Source organism: Protopterus annectens, chromosome 4.part1, assembly GCF_019279795.1.
Source record: "Protopterus annectens isolate FY-2018-M chromosome 4.part1, PAN1.0, whole genome shotgun sequence".
NCBI lineage: Eukaryota > Metazoa > Chordata > Ceratodontiformes > Protopteridae > Protopterus > Protopterus annectens.
This window is the reverse complement of record NC_056734.1, coordinates 840457252-840485125: the sequence shown is the minus strand read 5'-3', so window position 1 is coordinate 840485125 and position 27874 is coordinate 840457252. Positions and strand designations below refer to the sequence as shown.

The 27874-nt window shown below is 41.6% G+C and overlaps 1 protein-coding gene across 1 annotated transcript in view; it reads right to left on the bottom strand.

Moving 5' to 3' along the window:
- Positions 1-27874, bottom strand: part of HLTF (helicase like transcription factor) — a gene marked incomplete in the record, with an annotated part of 1324997 nt that overhangs the window by 541170 nt on the left and 755953 nt on the right. The window contains 1 exon segment of the mRNA XM_044070619.1: positions 15678-15821. Within this exon segment, the coding sequence (XP_043926554.1) occupies positions 15678-15821 (144 nt within the window).

The window sequence follows — 27874 nt, the reverse complement described above, 5'->3', positions numbered from 1 at the left end:
TTAATCCAAAAACGATTCCCTTCTTAAAACAAGAAACTCTTAAGACAATAAAAATTCACCCAATCTTAATAAACAACTGTGAAATCTTCAAGAAGCTACTGATATCAATACATTTAAAAGACACAATTACGCTTTTGCAACCAATACATAACAACCCAGACATAAAACTAGCAAACACTATGGTAAATCCAGACAAATACCCTTTAATAAAAAATTATACAGTATGAGATTTTTGCCAATTAAAAAACCTTCCAATGGAAAATATCATGAAACTACTTAAAGCCAGCAATAAATATAACCTGATAATTAAACAAAAGCTTATACCTAGTAAGTACTATAACCAAAGATATCAATGTAGTTGAGCAAGATGTCAAGAAAGTTCTAAAACTGCTCTTAAGTAAAAAGAAAATGATATCAAACACATACAAATTAATAGCAAACATTAAATATCAAAGTACTATTTTTTTTTTCAAGTTTTAGGAAAGAAAAGATAACACCATAACCGAAAATCAAAAGGAATTAGCTATTAGAAATACTATGAAACTGACACCATACAAAAAGTTAATATACACACACCTCATGATCTTCAACAATGCCTAACATACAGCTGTTCACCTTAACAAATTCAACCCATCCAAGTCACCCTGTTGCTCCTTCTGTCCTAACAAAGAGGCAGATATCCTCCACATCTTTTGGAGCTGCAAAACAGTTTATAAACTATGGTGCTCACTTAGATTCCTTTTAGAAAAATCAGGGTTTTCAAAATTCACATTGTTATGGGAAACCGCTATACTGCATATATTCAAATGCAATAATAATAATTTGTCTAAACACACTATAACAACACTATGTATCCGACTAAAATCTTACATAGCAAAAAATTAGATAGACATATCAAGACTAACCTGGTCAGAATAGAAAAGCATGGCGAAAAAACATATATTAGCCAAGAAGCTTTATACAAAAAGTTAGAACCACCAAACCTACTATCAAAGGTACTGCAAAGCATTAATTGATATTATGTCATAAACAGTATGTTAAATACTAATTATATAAGAATAGTAAACACATCACTTTGTTGAGATTAGTAACCACAATAATTAAGGTGACATATTTGTATATATGTATATAAGGTTTTGTAGAGTAGATCATCATTTTTACAGTGAGCTGATCGAAGGAAGGACACTCAGCAAACTCGGAGCTACAATATATAACATTAAGTATCCTGTTTTTTTTTTTTTTTTTGTCTTTATTTTTTTGTTTGTTGTTGTTTATTGCACTTGTGTTTTTTTCTAGCTAGTTTCACTGTGTGTGAGGTGAGGTATTAACTGTCCTCTTATTAAGCATAAGTTGGGTTGTTTGTTTTTGATAATGGTGCAGTCGTGCTCTTTTCTAGTGGCTCCTTGTGCTGTTTACTTTTTTTTAAACTTATTTAAAGGCTCACTGCTCAGCTCAGGTAACATTTCTTGTTCTTGTGTTAAATGAGTAGGGATATTTGTAGCATTTTCCATATTCGCTTGTTGTATTTGGGCTAGTGTTGTGAGGCTGTGTCTGTCTGGAGGCCAGGGACATCTTGTTTTAGCCAAAAAGCAGGCATTTTTCATTGAGAGAGAGAATTTGTGTGCAGGGTCATTGACTGACTGAGGGGACCTGGACTACAAAAACAGACAGCATTGTCTTTTGGATTCTTTTGAGATTTCTAAAAGTTGTCTTGTCTTTTCAACTTTCTTTCTGTTAGCTAGGCGCAGAGTTGAGTTGTCAGCCCATTTTACAGTGAGCTGATCGAGAACAAGGAGCAAAACTCGAGCAACTACAATATATATTATTAAGTATCCTATTTTTTTGTTTATTATTTTTCTTTTTGTCTTTTTGTTATTTATAGCACTTTTGTGTACTGTGTATTTTTTTGGCTAATTTCACTTGTGTGTGACTGAAATTTAACACTGTGTCCGCTCTTATTAAGCATCCTGTTGTTTATTTTGTTTTTTATAACTTGTGCTCTTTCTAGTGTTTCTAGTTTTTCCTTTAGCTGTTTAAAACTTTCTCAGCTGTAATTTGCACTTCTCAGCTGTGAGTAACATTTCTGCTATTTGTTAGTTGTTTTGTTGGTATAGTGTTTTATAGTTGAGGCCCTTTAAGTTGCCGCCTGTGGGGGTCTCTTGGGACCCTCCTCCCAGGGTAGTTCCACCCCCTCATTCTACCCCCATTACAGAGAGAGCATTTGAGAAGGCCAATCAGCTTGGTTTTTCTCTCTCCTTTCTCTCTTTCCTTTCTCTCTTTCCAAAAAAAAAAAAAAAAAAAAAAAAAAAAAAAAAAAAAAAAATGTATCTGCGTTTACTGTTTTTGTGTTTTTTTGCTTTATTTTGCTTTCTAAATTATTAAAAAGTACTCAGTGTAACTCATTTTGTAACCTTTGTAACTTAACTCTTAAGCTTTCAGACCAGTTTTATATTAGGAAGGTTTGTGGTCTGCACTATGGTAGCAGAACAGGTAGCAATGGTGGCAGCTTAGGAACTGCTGATTGAGGGGGGTTGGGAACTGCTGATTGAGGGCTCAGTGTCTGTCTAAAAGTGCATTATTAATTGCTTAAGGTTTACTTGGGCTTGAGGCCGAGATTATTTTGATAAGGTTCGGGGTGTTTGCTGCTCTCTGTGGGAGAGGAGCTGGACTCCCTTCTCTGAGCTGGGAATTTCTGGTTAAAAAGCTTATAGTGCCTGCAATTGGTGCTGCTTTCTTGCACAAAATTGGTGCCTCGTTTGCTGTAGCATAGACTAGATCCAGGCCTCTGAATCTAACTTTGTTTGTATAATAAAAGCACTACCAATTATTTTCTTTAAGTTATTAGTTGTATTTTATACTGCTGGGTAGTGCGATTAAAGTGTAGCTATATCAGCTAAGTCTTTTCATTAAGCAGCACTTGTTCTACACAGTTGTTTACATTAGGAATTGTTGTGGCAGGTGGCCGCACTGCAGGACAGGGACAGGATCCTTCTAGAAGTTAGAACTGGGAATTTGACTCGGTGTTATTTGTTATTCAAAGTTATTCTTGGGCTAGTTTTAAGCACTTTTAAGCAGAAGCATTTGAGTTACGTTAAGAAGGATTCTGGTCTCTGCTCTTCTGGGAGGAGGTGGAGGAGGAGAGGCTGGACTCTGAGCGAGAATTTCTGGTTGAGGCTTATAGTGTTTACATATTCTAACTAGTGCTTAGTGAAATAGGTACACCTTGTTTGATGTAGCATAGACTAGATCAAGGCCTCATAGTTTAGCTTTGTTGTATGCTTGTTTGTTGTTTGTTAAGAAGCAGCTAATCCCACAAACGCAGCGGCCAATTAGCACGCTGCCTTCCCTACCCCCTGTGATGTCGCTTACTGTACTTATTCCTTGTACTTGTTTTAAAGAAAGTTACTGTTTTGGAATTTTTGCATTTAAGTTACCTGTAACAAGCAGTTATTAAACCTGTATTGCATTGCAGTTACTCTACAAATTATATAAGTCAGCTCTAAAAATTAAAAAACTACACCTCACAAACTCCAAGACCCCCACAAACCCCCATTGGCCCTTTTTTTCAATTATAAAAGATTTTTTTTACTATTCTAGCATGTCAAAGGTATATTAAATCTCTCCGGTCCAGCTGGTGAATCTCCCTCCGGTGAGACGTATTACGCAACTGCCTCATGTACACAGACAACTGTCTCCTCCCTCCCAACAAATTCCAACACATGTGAGCCATTCCAACACCATATAGCCAAACTGGAGGCTAAGCTCAAACTGCCTCGATGCTAGCGTAACCAGTAGACCTAGAGAAACCACACTCACTACAATTCCAGTCTCACATAGACCTACCCACGACAACAAACCAAACACATAGACACACAAAAACATACAAAAACAACACATACACTGCAAAAAAAGCAAGAGACCTCCAAAACAGACACCAAGCAAAGCAGACCCCCAAAACAAAACAGCAAAACAACATAGCTCAACAAGGCAGTGTGCAAAACACGTCACAACTGATGTCAAAAAACGCACAGTCACAGCACTTGTAATACGGACTCTGTAAATCAAGCACACTGATGTCCCGCTCACCCAGGCTGACAGTCCACACTCAGGTCACGGTGAGCTGCCTGTCGAGCGCAGTGATCTGCCTGGTAACACAAGCACTCAAGGTCACTCCAAGGCAAATTACAAATATGAGCTCAGTCGTTGTCCATGCTGGTGTGAATGAGTCTGTGCTGGTGTGAATGGACTACATGAAAAGAGACATAGAGGAGCTGAAAAGAGATGTAGCCCAGGCAGAAAGCAGACCTGACCTTGAGGTATGACCTTGACCTTGAGTAAGAATGACCCCACAATATGAGATGGATGAATCAATTTCAACAATTGGCAAAAGTGTTGGTTGGCTTCAAAAGGGTTGCCAATGCCTGTCAGGATGGGATGACCTGGGCGACAAACCAGTTGCTAAGCTAGGGGCAGCTTAAAGGGCAAGGCCTGGGCGGCACCCTATTGGCAAAGGTTCTTGCCTGCCCCCATAGTGCTACCCCCATCCCCATAGTTTAGGCAAGGCTCAAAGACAAAACCACCTCCAGGTCCATAGCACTAAATAAGATGCTACTCAGCAGAGTAAAAAAACCTCACAAGAAAGTCGCTTTTCAAACTCCTCCTTAGCACTCTCCTTATGGATATCTGTGCAGTAACAAAACAGTAACAAAGGCTCCGTTCAAGGCCCCATGAGCACCCCCTGTCATACCCAGGTTGCTGCTTTTCGGCCCCAACGACAAGAACCACGACGACAACTGTGGGTAAAAGTCAAGGAATACCCACACATATTCACACCAAGGCACAACACGGAAACATCAGCATCATTCCATGTGCAACTAACTGTGGGTAAAACTGCAAACCAGTTCCAGTTTATAGCCTGCTGAGACCACCCTCCCAAACACAGGAACCACGCCAGCCTTCCTGGGGAAACACACTTGGATGAATACTGAGAATACTGGAAACATATTGGGGCACCTTCAACTAGGGAAACATAGACTGGAACATTACTCCCCTGGCAGACTGGGGACTAGCCTTCCTAGAATTTATACTCCCAAATGCTGTGGAACAACAATTACCACTCCACACAAGGGAAACACGTGCCTGGACCTGATCATCACCAACATGACTGGACTTCTCCATCACAAAAGTGTATCCCTCACTGGTAAGAAGAGAAGTGTTTAAACTCTCACTGGATATTCACATCCCGACCCCTCCACCTGCCCAGAAAACCACAGTCCCACCCCTCTCTAAAAGCAAATTTCACACGCCTCTTCTTAAACCAGCGAAAATCCTTCAAAGCCCAATCCTGTGGAAAATACCCCGGCAGCGGGAATCCTTTATAAGCGCATTCTAGACTTATAAACGAATGCATGGAATATCAGGGAAAAAAATAAAACCAAGACCCAAAAAAAAAAAGGCAGGCGTCCTGTCCTGGTGGACCCCAACCATAAACAAACTATACAATAGAAGGAGGAAGCTACTACATGATAAGGAGGAAATCCCAAAAGGGAAAAAAATCCAAAATCCAGTAGGCATAAAAACTACGGGCACTCATAAAATGAAATCTAATAAATCCGAGAAAACCCAGCACAGAGAAAAAAGGATAATCACAAGAGCTTTCTTTAGTTATGTTTCTAACCCAGGTGGGAACCTGGAGATATGCTCAGAATTAGTCCAAAATGAATCTCCAATAATGACAAATACAGACGAGACCAACATCCTAGCAACTCGTCCTAGTGCAAACTCAAAGCCCCTCCCCACCAAAGGGCAATATCTATCCCAACAGAGTGCTGCAAGGCTACATCTCCGATGCTCAGGTAAGACAGGTAAGACAAAGCAGAAAACACAGCATCAATGGGACCAGGATGACCAGATCTATCGTCCTACATGCCCTCCAAGAAACCCTAGCAGGGCGCTAAACTACTGTTCACAAACAGCCTACTAACGGAATCTTAGCCTTACCTACAGACATGTACTCAAAGAGGCATGTGAGGTGGTGCCTCAACTCTCCCTGGAAACTATACCGCTCCCATATCCTGGAAACTCCTTCCCCTGCAAAGCTATGGAAAGGTGGATCATGCTATGCATAAATAAAAAGCGGACCCTGATAAAATAACACTGGATGGGGACCTACAGAAAACTGTTCCTATCCATCCTCTTAGTTAAACCTAATTTCTTTGAGGAAGTCACCCACATCCATTGATTGAAAAGGTGGTCAAGGCCACACCTGGAAGGTGGTGGCCACACAGCCCTCATTGGACTCAAGACATTTTAGATAAGCTCACCGGCTTAAATATATAAGCATGTCACTAGGTAATATATGCAAACTGGCTCAAGGATGGCTAATTTATGGTTAGAATTGCTGGAGCCATGTCAGACTCAAATCTGCTGGAGCCATGTCAGACTCCAAACCAGTTACAAGTGGCGCCCCCACAGGCTCCAGTCCTGGGACCTCTTAACTGGTACATATCAAGACCAACAGGCTGACACCCTGCAAACTTGGCGCCATAATCAGATCTCCATGCGACACAAGCCATTTCAAAAGAGCCTCATGAAACAGACAACTGGTGCCAGGCCATGGCCTCAGACAACTGGTAAGTGTACCCAGTCTCAAGCTACTAAAAACAAAGTGCCCACAAAGATCCACATAAAAACAGTGCCTACAACAATCTGAGGAATCAGTCATTATCTGAGGAGGGAGCCAGAGTTAGATAGGGACCGTTTGACAACACGTGGCAGTGGATTTACCCAAACATACAATATGGCCACCTAAACATGAAAATTTACATCAGATCAGAGGAGGGTCATCGTGCCTCTTTACTCAGATCATCACGGCCCATCTTGAGTCATCTGTCCTTTGCGATGTTGAGCCATACTTCCTGCAGCAATGGACAAACCGCCCACCTGCACCTCACCAGACCCCAAAAGTACTCAACCAAGGAAGCCATACACTGCCGGTTAAAGAAATATGACATCTACTCAGTGGCATACCGCCTGCTCTCAGTGCTCCTACCTGACGTGTAAAACCGTCCAACCCGGCCTGAATGGACATGTTGACTCCCTCAGAAAATCCAAATCCATGTGGAGCTACAGATCGAGATCCTAACCGAGCCACTGAAATAAACTGGACATGCTGCCGGGACAATAACCATAACCAGAGGAGGGACAGGGACATAGATAAAAAATGAGTCCAGGTTGAGGCAGAGTCTCCAGTCCCTCTTAGGCAGAGGAACTCTTGATGAGTGGATGGGAGATAACCTATATAGATTGATGTTATACCTCTAATATTGCTCGTAGCTGTAAAATAATGTACAAGAGAACTGCTATATGATAAAAGCTCTTGGACTAACTTATAATATAACCATATCCTCGGAGTAACACAAATGGTAATTCTACTTAATTTGAATGTTAATGAGTAAAGTGGGCAAAAACTATTATTACATGCTTATGAATGCACTCTCTAACATTAATTGTACCACATGTATATGTCTTATCTTTTTCTGCATATTTTGTGAACAGATATTTAATAAAAAGAAATTTGATAAAAAAAGACTAGACTCAACATCTGACACTAAACTGGCTATGTCGATGTAGCAAACCTGACTAACTCTCCTTGACAATGACATAAAAACAGTAATTTTAGCCTACCTGTGACACTAATCCTGACCTATACTTGCGTTTAACTCTAAACTTGTTTAGGTATGAAACCACTGTAAATATTGTATCTGAAACTTAACAGTATTTTTAGCTGACCTGTGTTACTTAATGATGACCTACTCTCTGGATTTTCTTTAACCCTGGAACTTCTATAACTTGCTAAGGTATGTAACCTCTGTAAATATTGTATCTTAAACGTAACTGCTTGTTTAAGTATGTTAACTACTGTAAATACTGTATTTTTAATCTAAACTGCTAACCTTGGAGCTCTTCTCCCCGGGCCTCTGCTGAAAATGGACATGTATCCAGTCGGACTATCCTGGTCAACAAATGTAAAATAAATAAATCTACTGTTATGGCAAGTTCTTACACACCTGTAATATGCCCTTCCCTAGATAACTGTTGCAATACTCTAATACTAACAGATGATTCCCAGAGCCTAAAGGTTGGGTAGGGTGGATGGGCCTAAGACAGGGGAACTGTCTGCCAATCCCAGGTGTACAGATCTGCAAAGGAAGTCCCTTCATCTAGAAGATATCCACCTTGTAGTGTCCTGTGAACGTGTGTAGAGTGGATCAGATAGCGGTTTCCAGCATGAGTTTGGAATCAGTGCCTTTGAAGAAGGCACTAGAGGAGCTGCTCTGGCAGAGTAAGCTTCCACAGGTGATGACAGGGACTTGCCATGGGAGGAATAACAAAAGGAGATGTACTTTGACATCTAGTTGGAAACTGTCCATTTAGGGATAGGGTTGCCCAACTTGCTTTCCTGAAAGGAAACAAAAAGCTGATCCATTTTTCTAATGTCTTCATCTTATCAAGTTAGAATCTAAGTTCTCTGCATACATCCAGGGAGTGGAGAAGTCTCTCATCCCTATTTTGTGGATTTGGAAAGGAAGGTAAATGTACAGCCTGGTTGAGAGATGACTCCATTTACCACCTAGGGCATGAAAGAAGGGTTAGCCCTTGGACAGACCCTATCCATATGGAAAAATAAGGGAGGGAGGCCCATAAAGGCTTGAAGCTCAGCAACTCTTCTGGCAGAAGTAAAGGCAACCAGGTAAGACAGTCTTCCAAGTATAAAACTTGAAGAAGGCAGAGGCCGCTGGTTTAAAAGTTGGCAAGGTCTTCTTTTTTCTTTTTCTTTCGGCTGTTCCCATTAGGGGTCGCCACAGCGGATCACCTGTTTTCATTTCTTCCTGTCCTCTGCATCTTGCTCTGTCACACCACCCACCTGCATGTCCTCTCTCACCACATCCATAAACCTTATCTTAGGCCTTCCTCTTACCTGGCAGCTTCATCCTTAGCATCCTTTTCCCAATATACCCAGCATCCCTCCTCAGCACATGTCCAAACCAATGCAATCTCGCCTCTTTGGCTTTGTCTCCAAAGCATCCAACCCGAGCTGATCCTCCAATATACTTATTCCTAATCCTGTCTACCCTTGTCACACCCAGTGCAAATCTTAACATCTTTAACTCTGCCACATCCAGCTCTGACTCCTGCCTTTTTGTCAATGCCACTGTCTCCAACCCATATAACATAGCTGGTCTCAGTACCCTCTTGTAGACCTTCTCTTTCACGCTTACTGGTACTCGTGTGTCACAAATCACTCCTGACACTCTTCTCCACCCTGCCTGTACTCTCTCCTTCACCTCTCTTCCACACTCGCCATTACTCTGAACCGTTGATCCCAAGTATTTAAACTCATCCACCTTTGCCAACTCTACTCCCTGCATCCCTCACTATTCCTCTATCCTCACTCTCATTCACACACATACATTGTCTTTAGTCCTACTGACCTTCATTCCTCTCCTCTCTAGAGAATATCTCCACCTCTCCAGGGTCTCCTCAACCTGTTCCCTACTCTTACTACATATCAATATGTCATCTGCAAACATCATAGTCCACTTGGACTCCTGTCTGATCTCGTCTGTCAACCTGCCATCACCACTGCAAATAAGACAGGGCTCAGAGCTGATCCTTGATGTAATCCCACCTCCACCTTAAACTCATCTGTTATAAAAGTTGGCAAGGTAAGTTTTCAAAAACAAAATTGAAATAGGGAGGGGGAGCTTGGGGGTAATAGCCCTCATAGGGGCAAGTGGAGGACACCCTCTAGAAACTGTGTGACTTCAATTCTTGGGAGCAAGGGGGGAATTAGTGTAAAGCAAGCAAAAATAGTGAGCAGGTGTGCCATGACAGAGATATTGGCTATTTCAGTCTTGAGTAGCATGCACAATTAGAAAAAAATTGTAGGGACCCTCCCCAGAGGGGGTGTCATTCTTAAGACACCAGATAGAAAATCCTTTTCATTTGAAGATATAAGACTGTCTAGTGATAGGCTTTCTTGCCTCCTGGAGCACCTGAAGCACATTCTCAGAAAAAAGGTTTCTGAAAGGAATTATGATTTTAAGATTCTATCATCCACAGTGTCAGATTAAGAGCCTATAAGTTGGGATGAGGCAGAAAATCCTTTTTCTATGCAAGTCCACTTTGTGAAGTAACTTGCAATGATGGCCACTGGCTAGGTGAAGAAGGGGGAGCCAGTGCTACCTGGGCCAGAATAGAGTCATCAGCAAAATTTCAGTCGAACCTTTGGGATTAATGTGGAGGGGATATGGAGGTAAATTCCCTTGCCACAAAAAAAAACATGGCATCTGTCCTTCAGGCATGGAGACAAGTTGTCCTGGAGCAAAACAGCTTCAGATAACTGTCCTGAGTGAAGACAAACAGATCTATTTGAGGAATACTCCCATGTGTGGACTATGCCCAGAGAGACCTCTCTTTTTAGTATCCATTTGTAAGGATCATCCAGGGACCTGATTAGAGAATCTGCAAGAATACAGCCTTCAGATGGATTGTAAACAGCCTGTATGGACAGATTTACTTTTATAGATTGATTCCATGCCAGAAGAGCTAGCCTGCACAGCAGGTGAAAGTGGGTTATATATGTTTGTTGATGTGCCACATTACTGTGATGTCTTGTGAAAACATTGAGAGGCTCAGGGTTCTATAAGTGAGAAAACATCTGAAGGGCACAAATAAGGGCCTTAATTTATTTGACACTGATGTGTTCCCTCATGTGTTTGGGGGATCAGCGGCCCTGAACTATTGAAGAGCCCATCCATGCTCCCCAAGCCAGATGTAATGTATCTATGCAGGTCCTGGTTGGGAGGTGGGGGGCAGAAGGGAAGTCCATGGCTGTGTTGGCAAACGGCAAGAGAGGAATTTGAATTCCGGTGAGTAACAGTGCTGAGACCAAAGAAATTTCTGTATGGATCTTTCTCATGTGTAGCTTGGCAAATGGTATCATAGAAATGGTTACTGCCATGTATCCCAGGGTTCTTAGAATCACCCTTGCAGAAGTAGACTTAAGGGGTAAGTAGGTACTTTTCCAGATTTGGAGACTTATTGGTTTTTGTGAAACATTTTTCTGGGTTGTTTCCTGCCATTCTGTGAGGGCTTCTGTTTCCTGTGGACAAAGGATGTGGACTTAAGAGGGGCAACTTCTTTGATACCTAGGTACTGAGGTGAGAATAAATTAGTCCTGCATCATTTTATCCTTCTCTTGCAAACTGTTGAAAAGTCCTGCTGCAAATGGGCCAATATGAGCTCCCTGTGAAGGGAGGAATCCAAAAGCCTGACTTAACATCCTTAGCGAGGGACTAATCTGTAATGCGATCCAAACCATAGTACAAATAAAGCTGCAACTTCACATCTTGGCTTACATGCTGTTCCAACTGATCCTATAAAAAGCAAAATTTACATTACATTAAATTTTCTAATAAATCCAGTAGCTGTAGCCCTTCCTCTACAGCATTACAACTGCATTTAATGGTATATCTTGCAACTTGTGTAGTATTGTCTAAGCACAAAAATCACGTGTTGCTTAGTAACAGAAGCCTCTATGCTAGCCAGTTTTACTTAAGTCCCTTAGAATGGACAAAAGATTTTTGTCATTTGAGTTGGGTAATTTAAGGCCTAAAGGCAAAAGTGGCATAGGTGTAAACTTTCTTATCATACCTGTCCATGACCCCTGTCCATGACCCAACTAACTGTATGATGGCTACATATTAGTTGCTGGTAGAAGCTTAGCAGGCTTATCAGTGGAGATAGAAAAAATAATCTGCTTCCAGGTTTTTGTAGAGAAACTGCAATTTCTCATGTACCTTATAGGACTTGACATGCTTCATGGGAGCTGGAGGCTGGGAATCTGGAGAATTACAAGTGAATGTAAAATTATCCAGGAAGGCCTCTAAGACTGGAGGAACAGAAGAAGGTGTAGCAGCCCCTACCTACCTCTTTTTTTTACATCAGTCACCTGTTTGGATTGCCACTCAAAATGTTGCATCATTTTACAGATGATCTCCCAAAAGAAATTTCTTCAATGGGGGAGTCGGAGAACAAGTTATCCTCATCCTCAGAATCAAACTATTCAGGAGAATGAATTTATGGCGAGTATACAGAGATATTTTAATCTGATCAGATTCTTCCTCCTTGTGTTCTCTCTTCTGAAGGGGGTGGGAAGTGAAGTAGTAGAAAGGAATTAAGAGGTTTCAAAGACAAAAATATCGTATACAGTCCTGTTCAAATTCAACCCATTCCTTTTCTTGAAATGTCTGAGTTGGAGAGACATGTTTCTTTTTCTTAGGTCTGATGTCAGCCCTCACTGAGTGTGGCAGGTCAAAACCCTGACAGACCTCAAACAGCCAGACACCTCTTCCCAAAAAACTGAGGAATGCCTTTGGATCTCTCAGAAATAATCACCCTTGGTCCCCCCTTCTCTACCACAGTCTGGTCAGACACCACACCAGCCTCCAAACAATAAACTAAGCTTCACTATATTCTTGACTGTATCTGAGAGATTTACTATACCCTAATAACTTACTTAGAGCAAGCCAGATGTGTGGTGAATGGTTCTTGTTTTCAGGTCCAAGATCTAATGCAGAATGCTTTGTCTCACTGACAGATTTCTCAAAATAATATCTAAAATATTACTGCTGGGATGGCTTGCAGGAGGACAATTTCTGGTCATCTGACTTATAGTTCCCAGGCAAAACCCCCATTGTTGGCAGCTGTTATCCTTTAGCATCTACCTGCAAAAATATAGACAAGGGCTTTTGCTCAGATCTTTGGCAGGTACTGGGAACCATAAAACAATTGCATTCCCTTCATGCTTCCAAAGTAGCAATAAGTTCACCTCAAAGACAATATATAAAGCTTCCTAGTACAGACTGTGCATCTCTGGCTGCATTGAAGAATCTTTATGGCCTAGCCTATAAATTTAATTTTAGATATTTTTCTAAAGTTTCCTGGACTGAGGTTAACCCTCCAGTTTCCTCTGTCAAAACATATACATTTAAACAGTTGGAATAGTGCATGTACATTTCTGTTCTCTTCAAGTAAGGCACACTGTGGATAAATTTTAAGCACAAGCACTTTACAAATACTTGTTCATCACAAACTTCTGTACAAAGTAGTTTGATATACACGTGACATACAGTTCTAATACATTTGTAACACAAGCATCTTATATAAATTAGTTTGATATTCACAAATGACATACAATTATTTACACAATTCCAGCTAACTGTGCTGGCAGTACCTCCTTTTGTCGCACCCCTCATCATATTTATGGCAGTGATGGGCAATATCTGCTAGCTGTCACACCCTCAACCACTGCAAAATCAGGAACAGATAAAAGCTTCCCCAATACCCAATCCATTGAGCAGAACATAAATCAATTTGAGGTAAGACAGCTACCTATGTCTCAATATAACAGAAAATACTAAACTCCTGCACACCCTGTCAAAAACTTTGTTACTGGATTAGGACTCAAAAAAAGTCAAGATACTGTGGTCTCCTGGATCTACACTGGACTGAAGAGATCACAAAGAATTTATAGGTCTGGTATGCTTAACAGGGTCTCCCGTTACTTTGCAGGATTTTTAAGAAAGCATCTGCCTTTGCAGAAGCAGATGATTCAGTTTAAAGATACTTCTAGGCTACAAAAATGGCATCACTAAGCACATGGTTCTTGAGTGGCACAATCCAAAACTCCCCCTCCTTCTCCAGACACTCACAAAAGCATTTTTTGGGGGAAAAAACACAAAGGTGGACAGGTCAGTCCAGCAAGAAACCTCATGAGTAGTAGAAGTTCTCCAAAGGAACTATGGGAAAAAGACATCCCTAAAACAATAGCCTCTAGGCCCTCTAAGTTCCACACCCATGGCATAGTGAGTGAAGAACATTTTTTTCTGTATTAGCTAAAACTGAAAAGAACTGGACAACTTATATGGGGGTAAATACATAACAGAAGGCTGGAAAAAAGCGATGATGCATGAATGCTTGGGATCAAGCCAGCCAAAGAAGTCATTGGGATGAGACAGGCAAGTGTAGGGCCTAACGCTACCATCAAGCCAGTGGTGCAGTCCCACCCAAAACAAGGACAGGTCTCATAATTCACTGAAAAACTGCTGACACTGAATGCCTGTCTTGCAGATCCTGATGGAACTACTTCAGCATGGACCATTAAGACCTACTGAATCCAAGGAGAAACCTGGGAAGAAGAATCACTGCTCCTTAGTATAACAACCACTGGAGCTTGTGGTACCATTCCTTAAGTGTAAGCAGTTCATATGTAAGGTCTGACAACTGGATCTGGGTTAGGGCAGTGATGACAACTTAAGCTTAAATCCATTATGTGCCTGCCAGGGCAGCATCCTCTTGGCTACCTTGAAGTTTCCTGAGATAATAGACAGGCGCAAATTAAATTCATGCTAATTAAGGGGACGTGGCAACAAAAAAAAAAAATCTAAAAGGCCAACTCAGGGAAGGACATATAAGGAGTGTGTGGCCAAGAGCTACCCTACATAGCCTACACTTTTTTGTTGTGTTTTGTCACCAGCTCTGGAACAGACAGGGAGTCATACTCAGATTCTCCTGAAGAGCACCTCTAACTACTGGTACCTTATGAGATACAATAATGGATGGATTTTCCTTCTAGGTCTCTGGGTAGCCACACTGAAATGCTGGTAATTACTATGGCAGCAGTCCACACTGCTGTATTCTCAGCTGTTACACAGACAATACCACTATTTGCCCTGACTCATGATCCTGTACAGGTGAAAACAGTCTGACTATTAACTGTTGGGCATTCAACACACAAAATTTTTACATCATGAATGGAAAACCTGAGATCCAAACTGTGTGAATGGTAGAAAAAAGGAGGCAGAGGCTAAGGGCATTCTAGTTCAGAGCACATCAGTGTATACCCCCTACTGAAAGGCCAAGTCTAATCAAGCACAAAAATGACCAAAAATGCAGAAGATTGAATACTGAACACTACTCTTCAGATTTTTTTTTTTTTTGGGGGGGGGGGGGCTGTACTCCCGAACTTGTATGTACCATCTCCAAGACTGCAACACTTCAGAGTAAACAGACTATTTCAAGAAGTAGCAGTCTTGGGATTTACTATATTTAAGACTACATATTTGGACATACAGTCTCTACATAGAGGGACTCAGCATTCTGAGTTCCGGTGTTTCAACTGGCAATACACAACCTATGCTAGGGGAAGTATGCATGCCCTCCCTAGCTAAATGAGAAAACAGAAATGAACGCATCAGAAAGGATATTCCCAATCATAGATCCATGAAGGAATGTCAGTAATATCAGTCTTCTGTACTGAAGTCAGTAACTTGTAACAGCAGCTCTGCTGCAGAGCAATTCAGAAAGAAAAATACTAAATATTTTTGCAATGTAAAGTGTCTGTTTCTATACTGTTCCTAAAGTTTCTCAATTTTCGATGAAAAATGATGCTGAGGTGGTATGCCCTTTATGGGGTAAAAAATAAATGTTTTAAAATAAAAAAAAGTTAAGAAGATAGTTGCTGTTTAAAGACAACCAGCAAATGTGGAACCAGCTACACAGCAACACCACTATTTCACAGCACGCAATTAAGGTGACAGTCATATACTTACTCTAAAGTCTGTACCAAGCACAGTATAAGTTGTAAGCACTATATCTTGCTCTGCAAGAAATGTCGGATCCGTAATGCGATCCAAACCATAGTACAAATAAAGCTGCAACTTCACATCTTGGCTTACATGCTGTTCCAACTGATCCTATAAAAAGCAAAATTTACATTACATTTTGTTGGATAATTTTTAATACATCAAATTTTACTGAAACTGAACATCTGAATCAAACCAAGATTTGGAAAAATTCAAGAGTATGAAGGGACTGAAATGACTATTGTAAGTTAATACTATTCCTTGGACATGCAGTGGAAATACATCATCAGCTAGATTCAATTGCCTGGAATAACCCAAGATAAAGTCGTACAAAGCAAACTACATAGCTATAGGAAACACTGAGACACATAAATCTTCACCACAGCAGATGATCTTCAACAAGGTTCTCTGAAAAAGGCTGGAACACTTGAGTATGTCGTCCTTACAGCCTATTTCACAACATTCTTTAAAATCTCAAGTTCTGGCCCTCTCTTACTTTTTTCCTGAACAAGCTAGTTTTAAACTGCATGTCCTCAGACATCACTGGACTGAATCTACATTATTCCTGAACTCCAGTCCCTGTTATCCGAGTTATTAGATTACCTCAAACACTCTCACCATTGAATAGCAGCCTACTTTAGCCTTATTCTGAAGTACTCGTTTTTTTTTAATATCTTACATTTTGCAAGTTCATTCTGTTTAGTAATTTCCATGAATTATAAATACAATAACGTTAATATTTTGTAATCATGTGCCAATATAGACTTGGTTATGACTGAAATGGCCACTACACAAATGCACTAAGCTAAAGAATATACAATAAAATCAACTGCCTCCTGTATGCTGACAACTCACTTCTTCTAAAAACAGAGATTCTACCTGCCAGTGATGCACTTATTTATCTTAACTGGAGACCAGTTTCTCCATCCACCCACAGTCAGTAAACAGTACCACAGCGACATTAATTACCAAGTCACACTCCTACATATGTTGAGGTATTAAAGAAATCCTCAACCAAGCCTACTCTGGCACTCAGACAGTGTAATAATTTGCTTTAGCCATGCAGACAAAAGGCTAACACCATACCCACACCCACGATTGCTACTACTGGAAGTCACCTGCTCTACAAGCATGTACCCTTAAAGTCCCATAAGCCTGTAGCACATCTCAAAAATATGTTACTGAATGCTGACTCCATTGTAAGCTATACAGACACAACACTCACCAGGATGACAAAGGATAGGGTGATGGTTAACTAAAATATTGGTGCTAGGACCCTTAGGTCTCCGTACTGCCTCATATATGATTATGATCTTGTAATTAGACATGTGTGGGTGAATGACCTTAGGAAGTCTATGCTAGACTGGTACAAACTGGCAATGTCTTCGAAGAAACAAGGTTCTGACATTCAGAAGCATTCCGTTTTCAGCAAGAACAATGCTTAAATTAAGCATAAAACAACTGGGCAGTAAATTAATGTCCACTCCGAGGGGATACAATGCATACTTGAGTATAACCTCAATACCTCCACCACCAGCACTCTGCCAGGGATGGCCTGTATCTCTCACCCCTTCGTTTTTACACACTGGCTAAAACTCTTGCCATTCATTTTTTTAAGTAGAATTCACATGATGGATATCCTGACACAGGAAATGCCCATCTGGGTGATAAAAACACAGGAGGCCACCTGGAAACAGTCTCCCTTGAAACCTTACAACCTAGCCTGCTCACTCCAAAGGATATGACAAGATGAGAGTCTTTTTCTAAAGGGTCTGATTCTGTGTAGATAAAAATGTAAATTGTCGGAGAACATCTCATCTAGGGAGGATGCATTCCCCCCTTTGTTTCAGAGGTTAGGAAAAAAAAAAAAACAGCCAGGTGACTAGGGTAGTTCAAATTTGTTTTGGATACCACCTTTGGATCAAAGGAAGGATATGCGCTCAGTAAAACTTTGTCCTTGTGAAATATCAAGTAAGGTAAAGTAGAGGACAGGGTCTGCAACTCTGACTATTCTTCTAGACAAGGTTATCACCAAAAGAAATAAGGTATTTCAAGAATGAAACTTCAAAGTGACAGAGGATTTTGGCTCAAAAGTGTGACTTGGCAGTGCTTCAGTTTTATTCAAGTCCCATGGAGGAACCAGTTCTCGGACGAGGACAGAAAAGAAAGGCTCCCCTTAAGAAAGGTTTTGCAAAATCTATGAGAAGCTAATCCATGGAAATCATAACCTTGGTGAAAGTTGAGACTGCAGTCAACTGTACCTTAATGGTGAGGAAAAATCAGTTTTGAGAGAGAAAGCAACATGTCAGGAATAAAAGCATTAAAAGGGTTTATTCTGTGAGAGGCTGCCCAGTTAGAAAATTTCTCCATTTGCTGGATTAGTCTATAAACATAGACTCTGAGATGCAGATAGGATTCGAACCACCTCATGAGGCAAAGAAGGGCCTCTGGCCATCACTGGAACTTGAGAAATCGAAGGGGCAGTTTGATGTTGAGAGAAGTTTTGGCTGAGTTGTCTCAGATGGGTGACAGAGCAGATCCATGAGGATTCACTGTGGCTTTGCATCTGATTGCCTTCTGTATAAATATGGACCACTGAGAGAAGAAGGAAGAATGTGTAAAGCAGCCCGGGTGGCCACTGTCCAACTACAGCATCTCTCAGGGACAGTATCTTTGCAAGGCTTAAAGCAAAGAAATTGCTGCACTTGAGGTTGACTGGGGAGAAAAAGAGGTCACAGCAACGATAGCCCCCATCAGTTAACTATCTGTTGCACCACCCCAGGATTGCCAGACCACTAGTGAGGCAAGAGAATGGACCTGCTGAGCCTTTTGCAAGACAGTTGCTTTTCTCAAGAATGTTCACTATCAAAAAGTGATGCAAAGCAATCCCCACTGTCTTAATCTGATGGCTTCTAGACATAAGGGGTAGGACCTCAATTCTACTTGCTTGTTAATGTACCAAACTACAGTTATGTTGTTGGTTTGGATGGAAATTGGTCCCGAAGGAAAATCATCCTGGAGTTCCAGCAATGCAAACAGGACTGCCCTCATCTCCTGGACACTGATGTGAGGGTTGGTCTCTTGTTGCACTCAAGTACCTTGGAGCATACTTCCCCGTGATAATATCCTCCCCACACAAAGGAGGATGGGTGTATGGTCACCACCACTGTAGGTGATGGCATTAGAAATGGTTTTCCTAGCATAGCGAAGGGAAAAGTTAGCAACCATTGTAAATTAACTCTGTACAGGTGGGTGATTATTATTGGAACACAAGGATTATTTGACATCTGCTATCACTCTGCAACCACTGTACTGAAGTATCCTCTTGAGGAATCAAGTAAGGTGTGCTACGAGTATATAAGAAGCCATTAACTCAAACTCAAAAGGACTAGGATTGCTGCTGGAGGAAAATTGAAAAAAGTTTTGGATCTGGATCAAATGTCTCAAAGTCTGGACTATTTCAGAGGGAAGAAAAACCATACATGTTGTGGTACTGTCTGGGTGGCATATTATCAACTGTACTGCTTGAATTGGCTGCAGATGAAGATTTGCTTTTTCAGTTTACAGACATGCCCAAGGGCAAACACAGCTGAAGCAAGTAATCTCTGGCCTTGATTAGGAACTCCTTTGCTGTGCCAGCAAGGAGGCAGCTGTCCAACTAGGGAAACATATGAATCCATTGTAGCCGCAGGTGAGCTGTGACCATCACCATGCACTTGGTGAACACTCAAGAGGGCTGTGGTGAGAGACTGAAGGGCAAGGATCTGAACTGAAAGTGACTGGCTCTCACAAAGAAGTGTAAATATCTTGGAACCCTATCAGTTGATCAAATTTTCAGAAACTCGCAATTCATATGGTCGAGACAATATGATCCAGTTTTTGAAAACTCAAGGATCGGGAAATTTACCATTTTCTTTACTGTAGTGCAATCTCGGAGATGGTATACATAATTTCCTGGGGTGTGGGGGAGCAAAGGGGCTTGCCCCCCTACATAAATGTAAAAAAAGTAGATTTTTTATGATGTTCGAGTTTTTGGAATTTCGTTCATATGGTCTCCTTCATATGAATTTTGAGTTTCTGAAAACTCTATCATCTGACATAGATCCAAACATCTTTTGGCTGCTTTGGTTATTCTGTTATGATAAGCATCCAGGAAATTAATAGAGTACAAGTCATTTGTCTGTGGACAAGCCAAAATTACTTGAACAGTGACCATTCTAAAAGGAGTCTTTCTTACATATTTGTTCAGTTTACTGAGGTTCTTGACTGGCCTTAGGTCCTTGTTTTGTTTTGAAACAAAAAAAAAAATGTCGTGAATAAAATAATGACCCTGGCTGATCTGGTGGAAGCTCTTGTTGTACAACTCTTTTTTCCTAGCAAAGAGAGAATCTCTCTTTGGGGTGCTTTGTGATGACAGGGTGGTAGGTCTGGATGTGGTTAACTGGAAAGGGGAATTAAAGAAAAAACAAAAGAAAACTGTGAGCGCTTTCACAGTGTAGAATACTGCTTTATCAGACCAAAAGAAAGTAGCAAAACCAACAAACAATTTTTAAATAGCATAAAACCCAAAAAGATACAAAAATTAAAACCACATGATTCAAGTTAAAAAGCCATTCATTTCTTTCAGCAAGTCACATGACCTAATCACCACCAATGAAATTGCATCTATTCGCCAAGCTCCCATATTTAATGTCATAGTGGATGTGATTTCAAAACAGGTTTCAATGAAAGCGCTCACTGTTTGGTATTAAGGTTGAGTTTTGGAAGCCGTGGCAGTTTGCAGCTTTCTTTTATTTTTTATTTGGTTTGTTTGATAGACTCTGTACGCTTACTCAGCAGCTTCTGTTTTGTTTTTGGAAAGCGGAATTGTAAATCCTCTGTAAAATATCTTTCTTACCAAGAAATCTTGAGTGATAACCATCTATGCAGTTTACTAGAGGAATAGATGACCTCCGAATGCTTCCTGAACAATGAAGCAGGCAGCCCTTCAGGGATGGTTGAGTTGCCAGTTAGGGAAAGGCCCACACAATACTTAGTTTTGCAGATCTCCTCGACTCTGGGTCTCCATCCACTGAACAGGCCACCACTGCCATAACTGCCCCTATCAGAAGTGGAGTCAAAGGGCTGATGTTGCAATTTCATAAACCATAACAATTTGGACCCCTTTTGGTTCTCATTGTAAGATCACTGTGGGGCCTCAAATGTTAAATCTATGGCAGACAATGCCTTCCTGCCCTGCTTATACTTCTGCATCTTCTGTTTAAGGATGGAACAGGGAAGCTCCATTGTATGGAGCATTCTCAAAGGATGCTTCAAAGTTGTCTCAGAAGTTGCAAAGGCAGAGCCAGGCACGACTTATCATACAACTTGTTGAACATCATGCCCAAGGTGGTCTCTACTTGTTTCTTAGAGTCAGGGGTGGTTGGTCTTTTCAAAGAGACTAACACTTGCTCAGCTAGGTCACTTTGTAAACAGTTCATATGGGTGGTGTGCTTCAACAAGCCCCCAGTGCTAAAGGTGCCTGAAGTGTACGCCCACTTCCCATTCTGTCCTTGATCCTAGACTCCTTGACATGTGGAAGAATAATTGTTCAGTAATCTGCCAGCTCTTTTTAAGTTCACGCCGTCACAATAATGGAATCCACCAAGGGACCTTTGAACCAAAACTGTCTGCATTTTGGAGGACTAATATTGTTCAATTTCCTGAGTACATCTTCACAGACATCAGTCTCTTGCCATGGCATCCTGATGGCCAAGTCAATAAAACAGTGCCACAGGCACCACACAAAAAGCAGAGGTGTCTAAGTAATGGGTCTCAAAGAAGGACCTCCTCATTTTGAAAGGGTGGGTCTGTAGATCAATATTCACTCTGATGCATTTCTTCAAGAATGTTGCCAAAAATGGTGTTTTCTAGAGGGAAATGTGAGGGACCCCGTCAATCATCTGAGTCTGTGTCTAAAGTGAATGAATCCGTAAGGGAGTCAATGTGTCTTCTCTTGCATGTCCTCTTTTCAGGAAGAGGCAAATCTGATTCCTCTGAGGACTGACATTATAACTGAGCAGTTTTCTTGGGAGAATTCCCTCAGCTCTGACCCTGAGCTGCATGAAGGTGGTAAGGCACAGAAGGGAGGGAGTCCTGGAATGCAGCTAGCTCTGGACATGCCTGCAACCCAGAAATCTGAGGAAAACCTGTGATCCTACCCATATCTCCAAAGGATGACACTACATCTGCCAGATCCAAGGAACCCATCTGAGGCTCTAATAAAGGAACCCCTGAAGCCAATAAAGCAAAAGGTCCCAAGGAAGGGATCGGTGACATATCCTCTAAGGTCTTCATCTCAGGCAATGCGAAAGGAGCTATGAGGAACAGATCCAAGGAAAGTGCAGAGGAGCTGGCATCAGTCCTGAGATCCATTCAACTCCATAGTTCTTGGCATCAAGTGAATCAGTTAGGAAGCCCATAGAAAATGGATCAGATGGCTAGTTGGTGCAGAGGCCACAAGCTCTGGGGCAGGTGCCAACACTGTAGCAAATACAGGGAAATTAATGAGAATGGAAGATGACAGGATGGCACATTTCTCCTTCAAAGGAGAGGGTGAAGGGAAGACACCCCTCTTGATATGGACCTTAAGGAAAGCCTCCGTTATGCAATCCATATCAAACTCCGATGCACTCTGGAAAGACCTGATGGATCAAATAGAAGATGAAGGTCAATAATGGAGACAAAAGAGAGAGTTCTCTTTTGGAAGAAGTTTGGCTAGTGAAGTACTTGCACTACCTGTTTTGAATGTATGTCTGCTCTGAAGCAGGCGTAGCCTAAAAAGGAGACCTAGTTGAAGAAAAAAAATTAATTACCCCATTATCGGAAGTTTAGGAGCTAAGGGAGCAGATACATCATCTAACATTCTTTTCTTAACTTCTGAATTTTTGTCTTTGGCCTTGTCTTTGGATATCTCTTTTTCATGGGTTTTGCCTGCCTCTGGATCAGAGGGCAACAACTGTTTGATAATCAGTTTATTTCTTACTGCTAAAGCCTGAGGCCCAAAGTCTTTGCAAACAGAACTGGCTAAGAGATATTCCACCCCAGGCATACCATACAACTCATGGGCATCCTGACACAGTTTTATGGCCGCACTTAAGAGCATTTTTGAAGGTCTCTTCTTTCTGAATGATGAAACACATGCGCACACACAAAGAGAGACAGAAAAAATATATAAAATTACAAATTGTGAATGAGAACCACACTAATAATGCTCTCAAAACACTATGTCTCAAATATACATCTTGTAAGCAAAGCACTAAAAAACTACTTACTATGAAAATCTTTTTTTTTTTTTTTTCAGGTAGTACAGGGGAAAAGCAGAAGTAGGTCTGATGTCAAGTGATGAGCAAAAAGTATAACTATACCTGAAAGAAGGAGCTCTGGCTAGTTTAAAATGGAACAGAAATCTACTGAGAAGGAGAATATATGTCAAAAGAAAAAAAAAAGACTGTGAACATTAATCTGATGTAAAATAATTAGATGTTGTACTTAGATTGTTAGGTTGGAGACCACAACTGATCGCTGAGGTGGCAAACAAGATCTGAGATAGCTTCACCCACAAGTGTGTTAGAGGTATGGAAAAAGTTGCAGAGAGACATGGAAATATAAGGGTGCAAAAATATATAAAACAAGACTTGTGACATCCAAGTCAACCCCTGCCAGTGAATGGCTAACCAGAAAACTATGATCCCTGAAGCTCTACACTCAGAATATCATGTCCCTCAGAGTATGAGAGAGACACCTCACTTGAATGGTGTCAAACTGTTACAAGCAAGATGGTGGCCTCACTTCCAAGGTTGGATGCTCAGAGATACCCCTGCAATCGGCCTTTAGTAAATTAGCAAATGAGGACTGGCTAAAAATCCCTCGCTAAAGGTCGACAACCACCACTGCTGACAGATCAGAGGCCCGTGTAGGCATGACAGACAAAGATACAGAGTCAGGTTTGTACTTGGGCATGAACTCAGGCGTTCTAAGTTTCTTACGATCAAAGGCAAGCCCTCTAACATGTCCTTAATACTGGGCATCATCCAACATCAAGCACTGGATATGGAGAAAAGCACCATGCTTTTCTTTTCAGAGCTGTCAAATTGAAAAGTTGAATCACTCCCAGTCAGTTAAACCATATTCTGGTCCCAGATCGAATGACTGTACCCATGTCCACAGTCCCTCAATCTGACTACAGTTACATCTGGAATGTTTAAACTTTTTTCTCACAGTATGAAAAAACATTCTGAAAATGCACATAACGAAGAGATATAAACTACCCAAGTGGAAAAAACATTGGGCATGTTATGGCTGTAACTATTTGGTAAAATGGTTAAACTCTTTCCATTACAAACACAAGGTACAGGGCTTGGTTCTGACCTTTGCATACTGGCTAGGCTTATAATTGTCTACAGACAGATTCCTTATGTTGAATCTATAGCTGTCAATATTTGCTGTAAGCCCCTACCTTTAAGGGGATAGGGGGTTGGCATAATGGTTATGGTTTATATCAGAGATACAAGGTAAAGGTTTGATTCAAACCTTTGAGTGAAACTGCCTAGGCTTAAAATGGCCCACATGGGAAGCTAGCCAAGTACTATACTATGAACCTATGAAATATCCCATACATCCAGAAAGAGAAGCAATGTAAACCCTGGACAGAGGTACTCAACATCTTAAATAGAACTGCACAACAAGGCTGTAAAAGGACATGTCCAAGTGTTCCACCTACTGAAAATGGCCCCTCAAAGAGATCACTAAAGCCCAAGAACTCTCATCTCACCAAGGAAATGTCACTTTGGCTCAAGGATCCCAGATTCAAAAGTCAGACAAAAGCCAAGGTATACCACACATTCACCGAAAGAGAATGGATATCAGGTAGGCACCAATTAGGCTCACATTATCAGAATCATGTCAGGTCACAGTCTCTACCACTTCTTCAGCTTAAGTGGAGAAGTTACCTCTCTCTCTCTCTCTCTCTCTCTCTGGAAAGAAACACCAAATGCTTGTAAATGTTAACATTAGGCTCCACTACATAAAACAGGCAAACTATTTGCTCAAAAGGCATGGATAAGCATGCAAGCTTTTTTTTCCTGCCATTGCACTTTATTTTCCTGCAGTTTACATTTGTTTTTCAGCAGAGCCAGCAAACAATTTGCACACCATTAGGACCACTTCTTAGTAACAGACTAACTGCCATATTGTTATTGCCAATGACCAACAAAGACAACCAAGCATGTTGAGCACAGCAGATCTCTCTATCACAGCACCAGGAATAACCACATGGTGAACTCGGGCATAGAATGCTAATATGGGGAGAGAATCTGCTCAGGAGGAGGAATAGGAGAATCACCTAATGTACAGTTGTATAGTAGAGCATAATATAATACAACAGAATATAAAAGAATAATGATAGGTTTGCCAATCAAAACCCGCTTATTACATGTTCAAGACAAGGGTGCCATGAAATTTGAATGTGAAGTACTCCAATGGCACCAAATTGAAACATTTCCCCCCATGACTCCCTTCAGTAGTCTGTCCAAGCATGCATAAACACCAAAATGAACTAGTAAGCAACCCTTACTTCAGAGACTTCTTGTATTTTCTTCCCTAGTCTATCTCCTCATGCACCAAATGTGCCCACAGCAAGCGATTTCAGTTGGGAAAACACTATATCCCCTCAGCTCACTATGGGTGCCAATCATACAACCCAATACAGTGTCCTTCTTGCACTGCAGCACTGTTACTTATGCAGCCAATCACAGGTCTTTTGGAGTGGTGCAAAGCAAGATGACATTAGCACATGCAGGAGCTGCGCATGAGTGTCTTGGATGTCTGTTTAGGATGTACACGTATTTTTTTCTTTCCCTTTAAGGGAAATAGCAAAGTATTTGACTAAAAAATAAAAGTTATGTACTCGCCATAACTATGAGTCTGTGTTGTCCACTTTCATTCTTCCTCAACTGATGGGTATCTGATCCGACCTCAGATCCGGCTTGGTCACATTTACTTGGACATTTGAATATGACTTGAGCTCCCCCCTTTACCCATAATGCCTCAGCACCCTGTAATAACTCAGATTAAGTTTGCTGCCCCAAAAGTAAATGATCTACTTACAGGCCGAAAAAGGAAAGAAAGGGGCTCAAACCGGGAACAGAGGTTCCTTACTCACTATCAGGTCACTCCCACAGGAAAATGTAAGAGGTCTAACACAGACTACATCACAGCATGATGGAGTGAGTCCCCAGAATAAGGAAGAGCAAGAAGATCAGGAGACATAGGTTCACAGGTAAATACTAGGCTATCTGCCCGAGGGCATCTGTAAGCCTAGCCAGAATGCATTGGCTTTCGCCACCCCCCTTAGATTAGATCCCTGTGCCTCTGTCCAGCAGAGCCATTAGTTCCCTGTGCCTCTGTCCAGCAGAGCCACTGCAGTGATCCCCAGAGTAAATTTTCTGTTTCCCATCCACTCGTCAAGGTTTCTCTTGAAGAATGTTAGTGAGGGGCTCTGCCTAATGTAGACTGGAATCCTGTTCCAAAGCATGGGGAGTCTCTGGGACAGGAATCAATTTCTCCAGCAAGTCCTATTTATTGTTGTGGTGAGGTTTAGATCCCTAGAGCATGTTGCTCTTGGGGATTTGTTGTCAATTCTGGGTTGGACATGGCCTTGTGTGTCAGGCACAGATCACCTCTGAGTAAGCGGTATGCAACAGAGTACAGCTGGAGTTTCTTCAGTCGGGCTGCATAGGGCATGTGTTTGAGGCCAGTAATCCTCTTGGTGAGGTACTTCTGTGGTCTTTCCAGCTGTTGCAGGTGTCTTGCAAGGTACATCCCAAATGGGGCATTATACTCTATGATGGGTCTGATGAGTGATGACTAGAGGGGCTTAATAACCTTTTCTGTTCTAGATGCGAACCTTTTTGTGATTAGATGGGCCACATAAAAAGATTTTCTAACCACCTTGGCAATATGATTATCAAAGCAGAGATTACCATCTACTTGGGTCCCCAGATCTCTTATTAGATTTTCTGTATTTAGGGGACTACCACGTATGTGGTAGTTTGCGGGTACTTTGTATTTTCCAAAGGGGATGACTATGCACTTTTTGGCATTTAGCTTGAGGCCATGATTTTGACACCAGGTATCCATCTCAGTGAGACCCTTCTGGAGAATGTCTGTATCAGCTGGAAAGTCAATTATGGCCCCCAGTTTTCAGTCGTCTGCGAACTTGGTCAGCCATAGTCCTCCTGTGCTTGCCTGTACCTCTGAGAAGTATATACCGAACAGGAGGGGTCCCAGGACTGAGCCCTGGGGGACGCCACTTGTAACAGGTTTAGAGTCGAACCTAGAGCCTGCAACTCTCACCGTCTGGGTTCCATCCGTGAGCCAATTGGCAACCCATCTCGTGACATAGAGGGGTTTATGTTCAGGCTGGTGAGCTTGTCTACAATACCAGAATGGGGAATGGTGTCGAAAGCCTTTGCGAGGTCTAGGTAGGCTGTATGGATCTCCTTTCCCTTGTCTAAAGCCTTGGTAACTGTCTTAAAGAAGTCCACCAGGTTTAGGAGGCATGATCTAACCTTAACAAAGCTGAATTGGGTAGGGTCCAATGTTTGGAGGTTCCCAATGTCTCTGTTAATGGGTTCCATGATGATGCGCTCCACAGCCTTGCAGACCAGGCTAGTCAGCCTTATAGGGTGAGAGTTCCCAGGGTCCGTTGTGGCTCCATCTTTGTGAAGCGGGATAACTGTTGCTGTGCGCCACTCTATGGGTACGTAGCCTGAGGGGTTAGTTCATTTTGGAGTTCGTGTAAGACACAGCCTGGGACACCGTCCTTTCCCACTGAAGCTGTGTCTTTGGCTTTGGATAGGGCTGCTTTAACCTGTGTGTCAGTGATTGCCGGGGCTCTACATTCTTCTGGTATGGTTATGGGCCCTTTAGGGGGTGAGAGGGGGGTGAAGTTTGCACTAAACCTGTCTGCCAGAATGTTGGCAATATCAGTCGGTTCAGTGTATTTTGTGCCATTCTGCACTAACTCAGAGCAGATCTGAGAGTTTCCACTTAGGTTCTTGACATAGCTAAAGAAGGCTTTGTGGTTATCTTTGGAGTCCTTGGCAATTTTTCTTTCAAAGCTA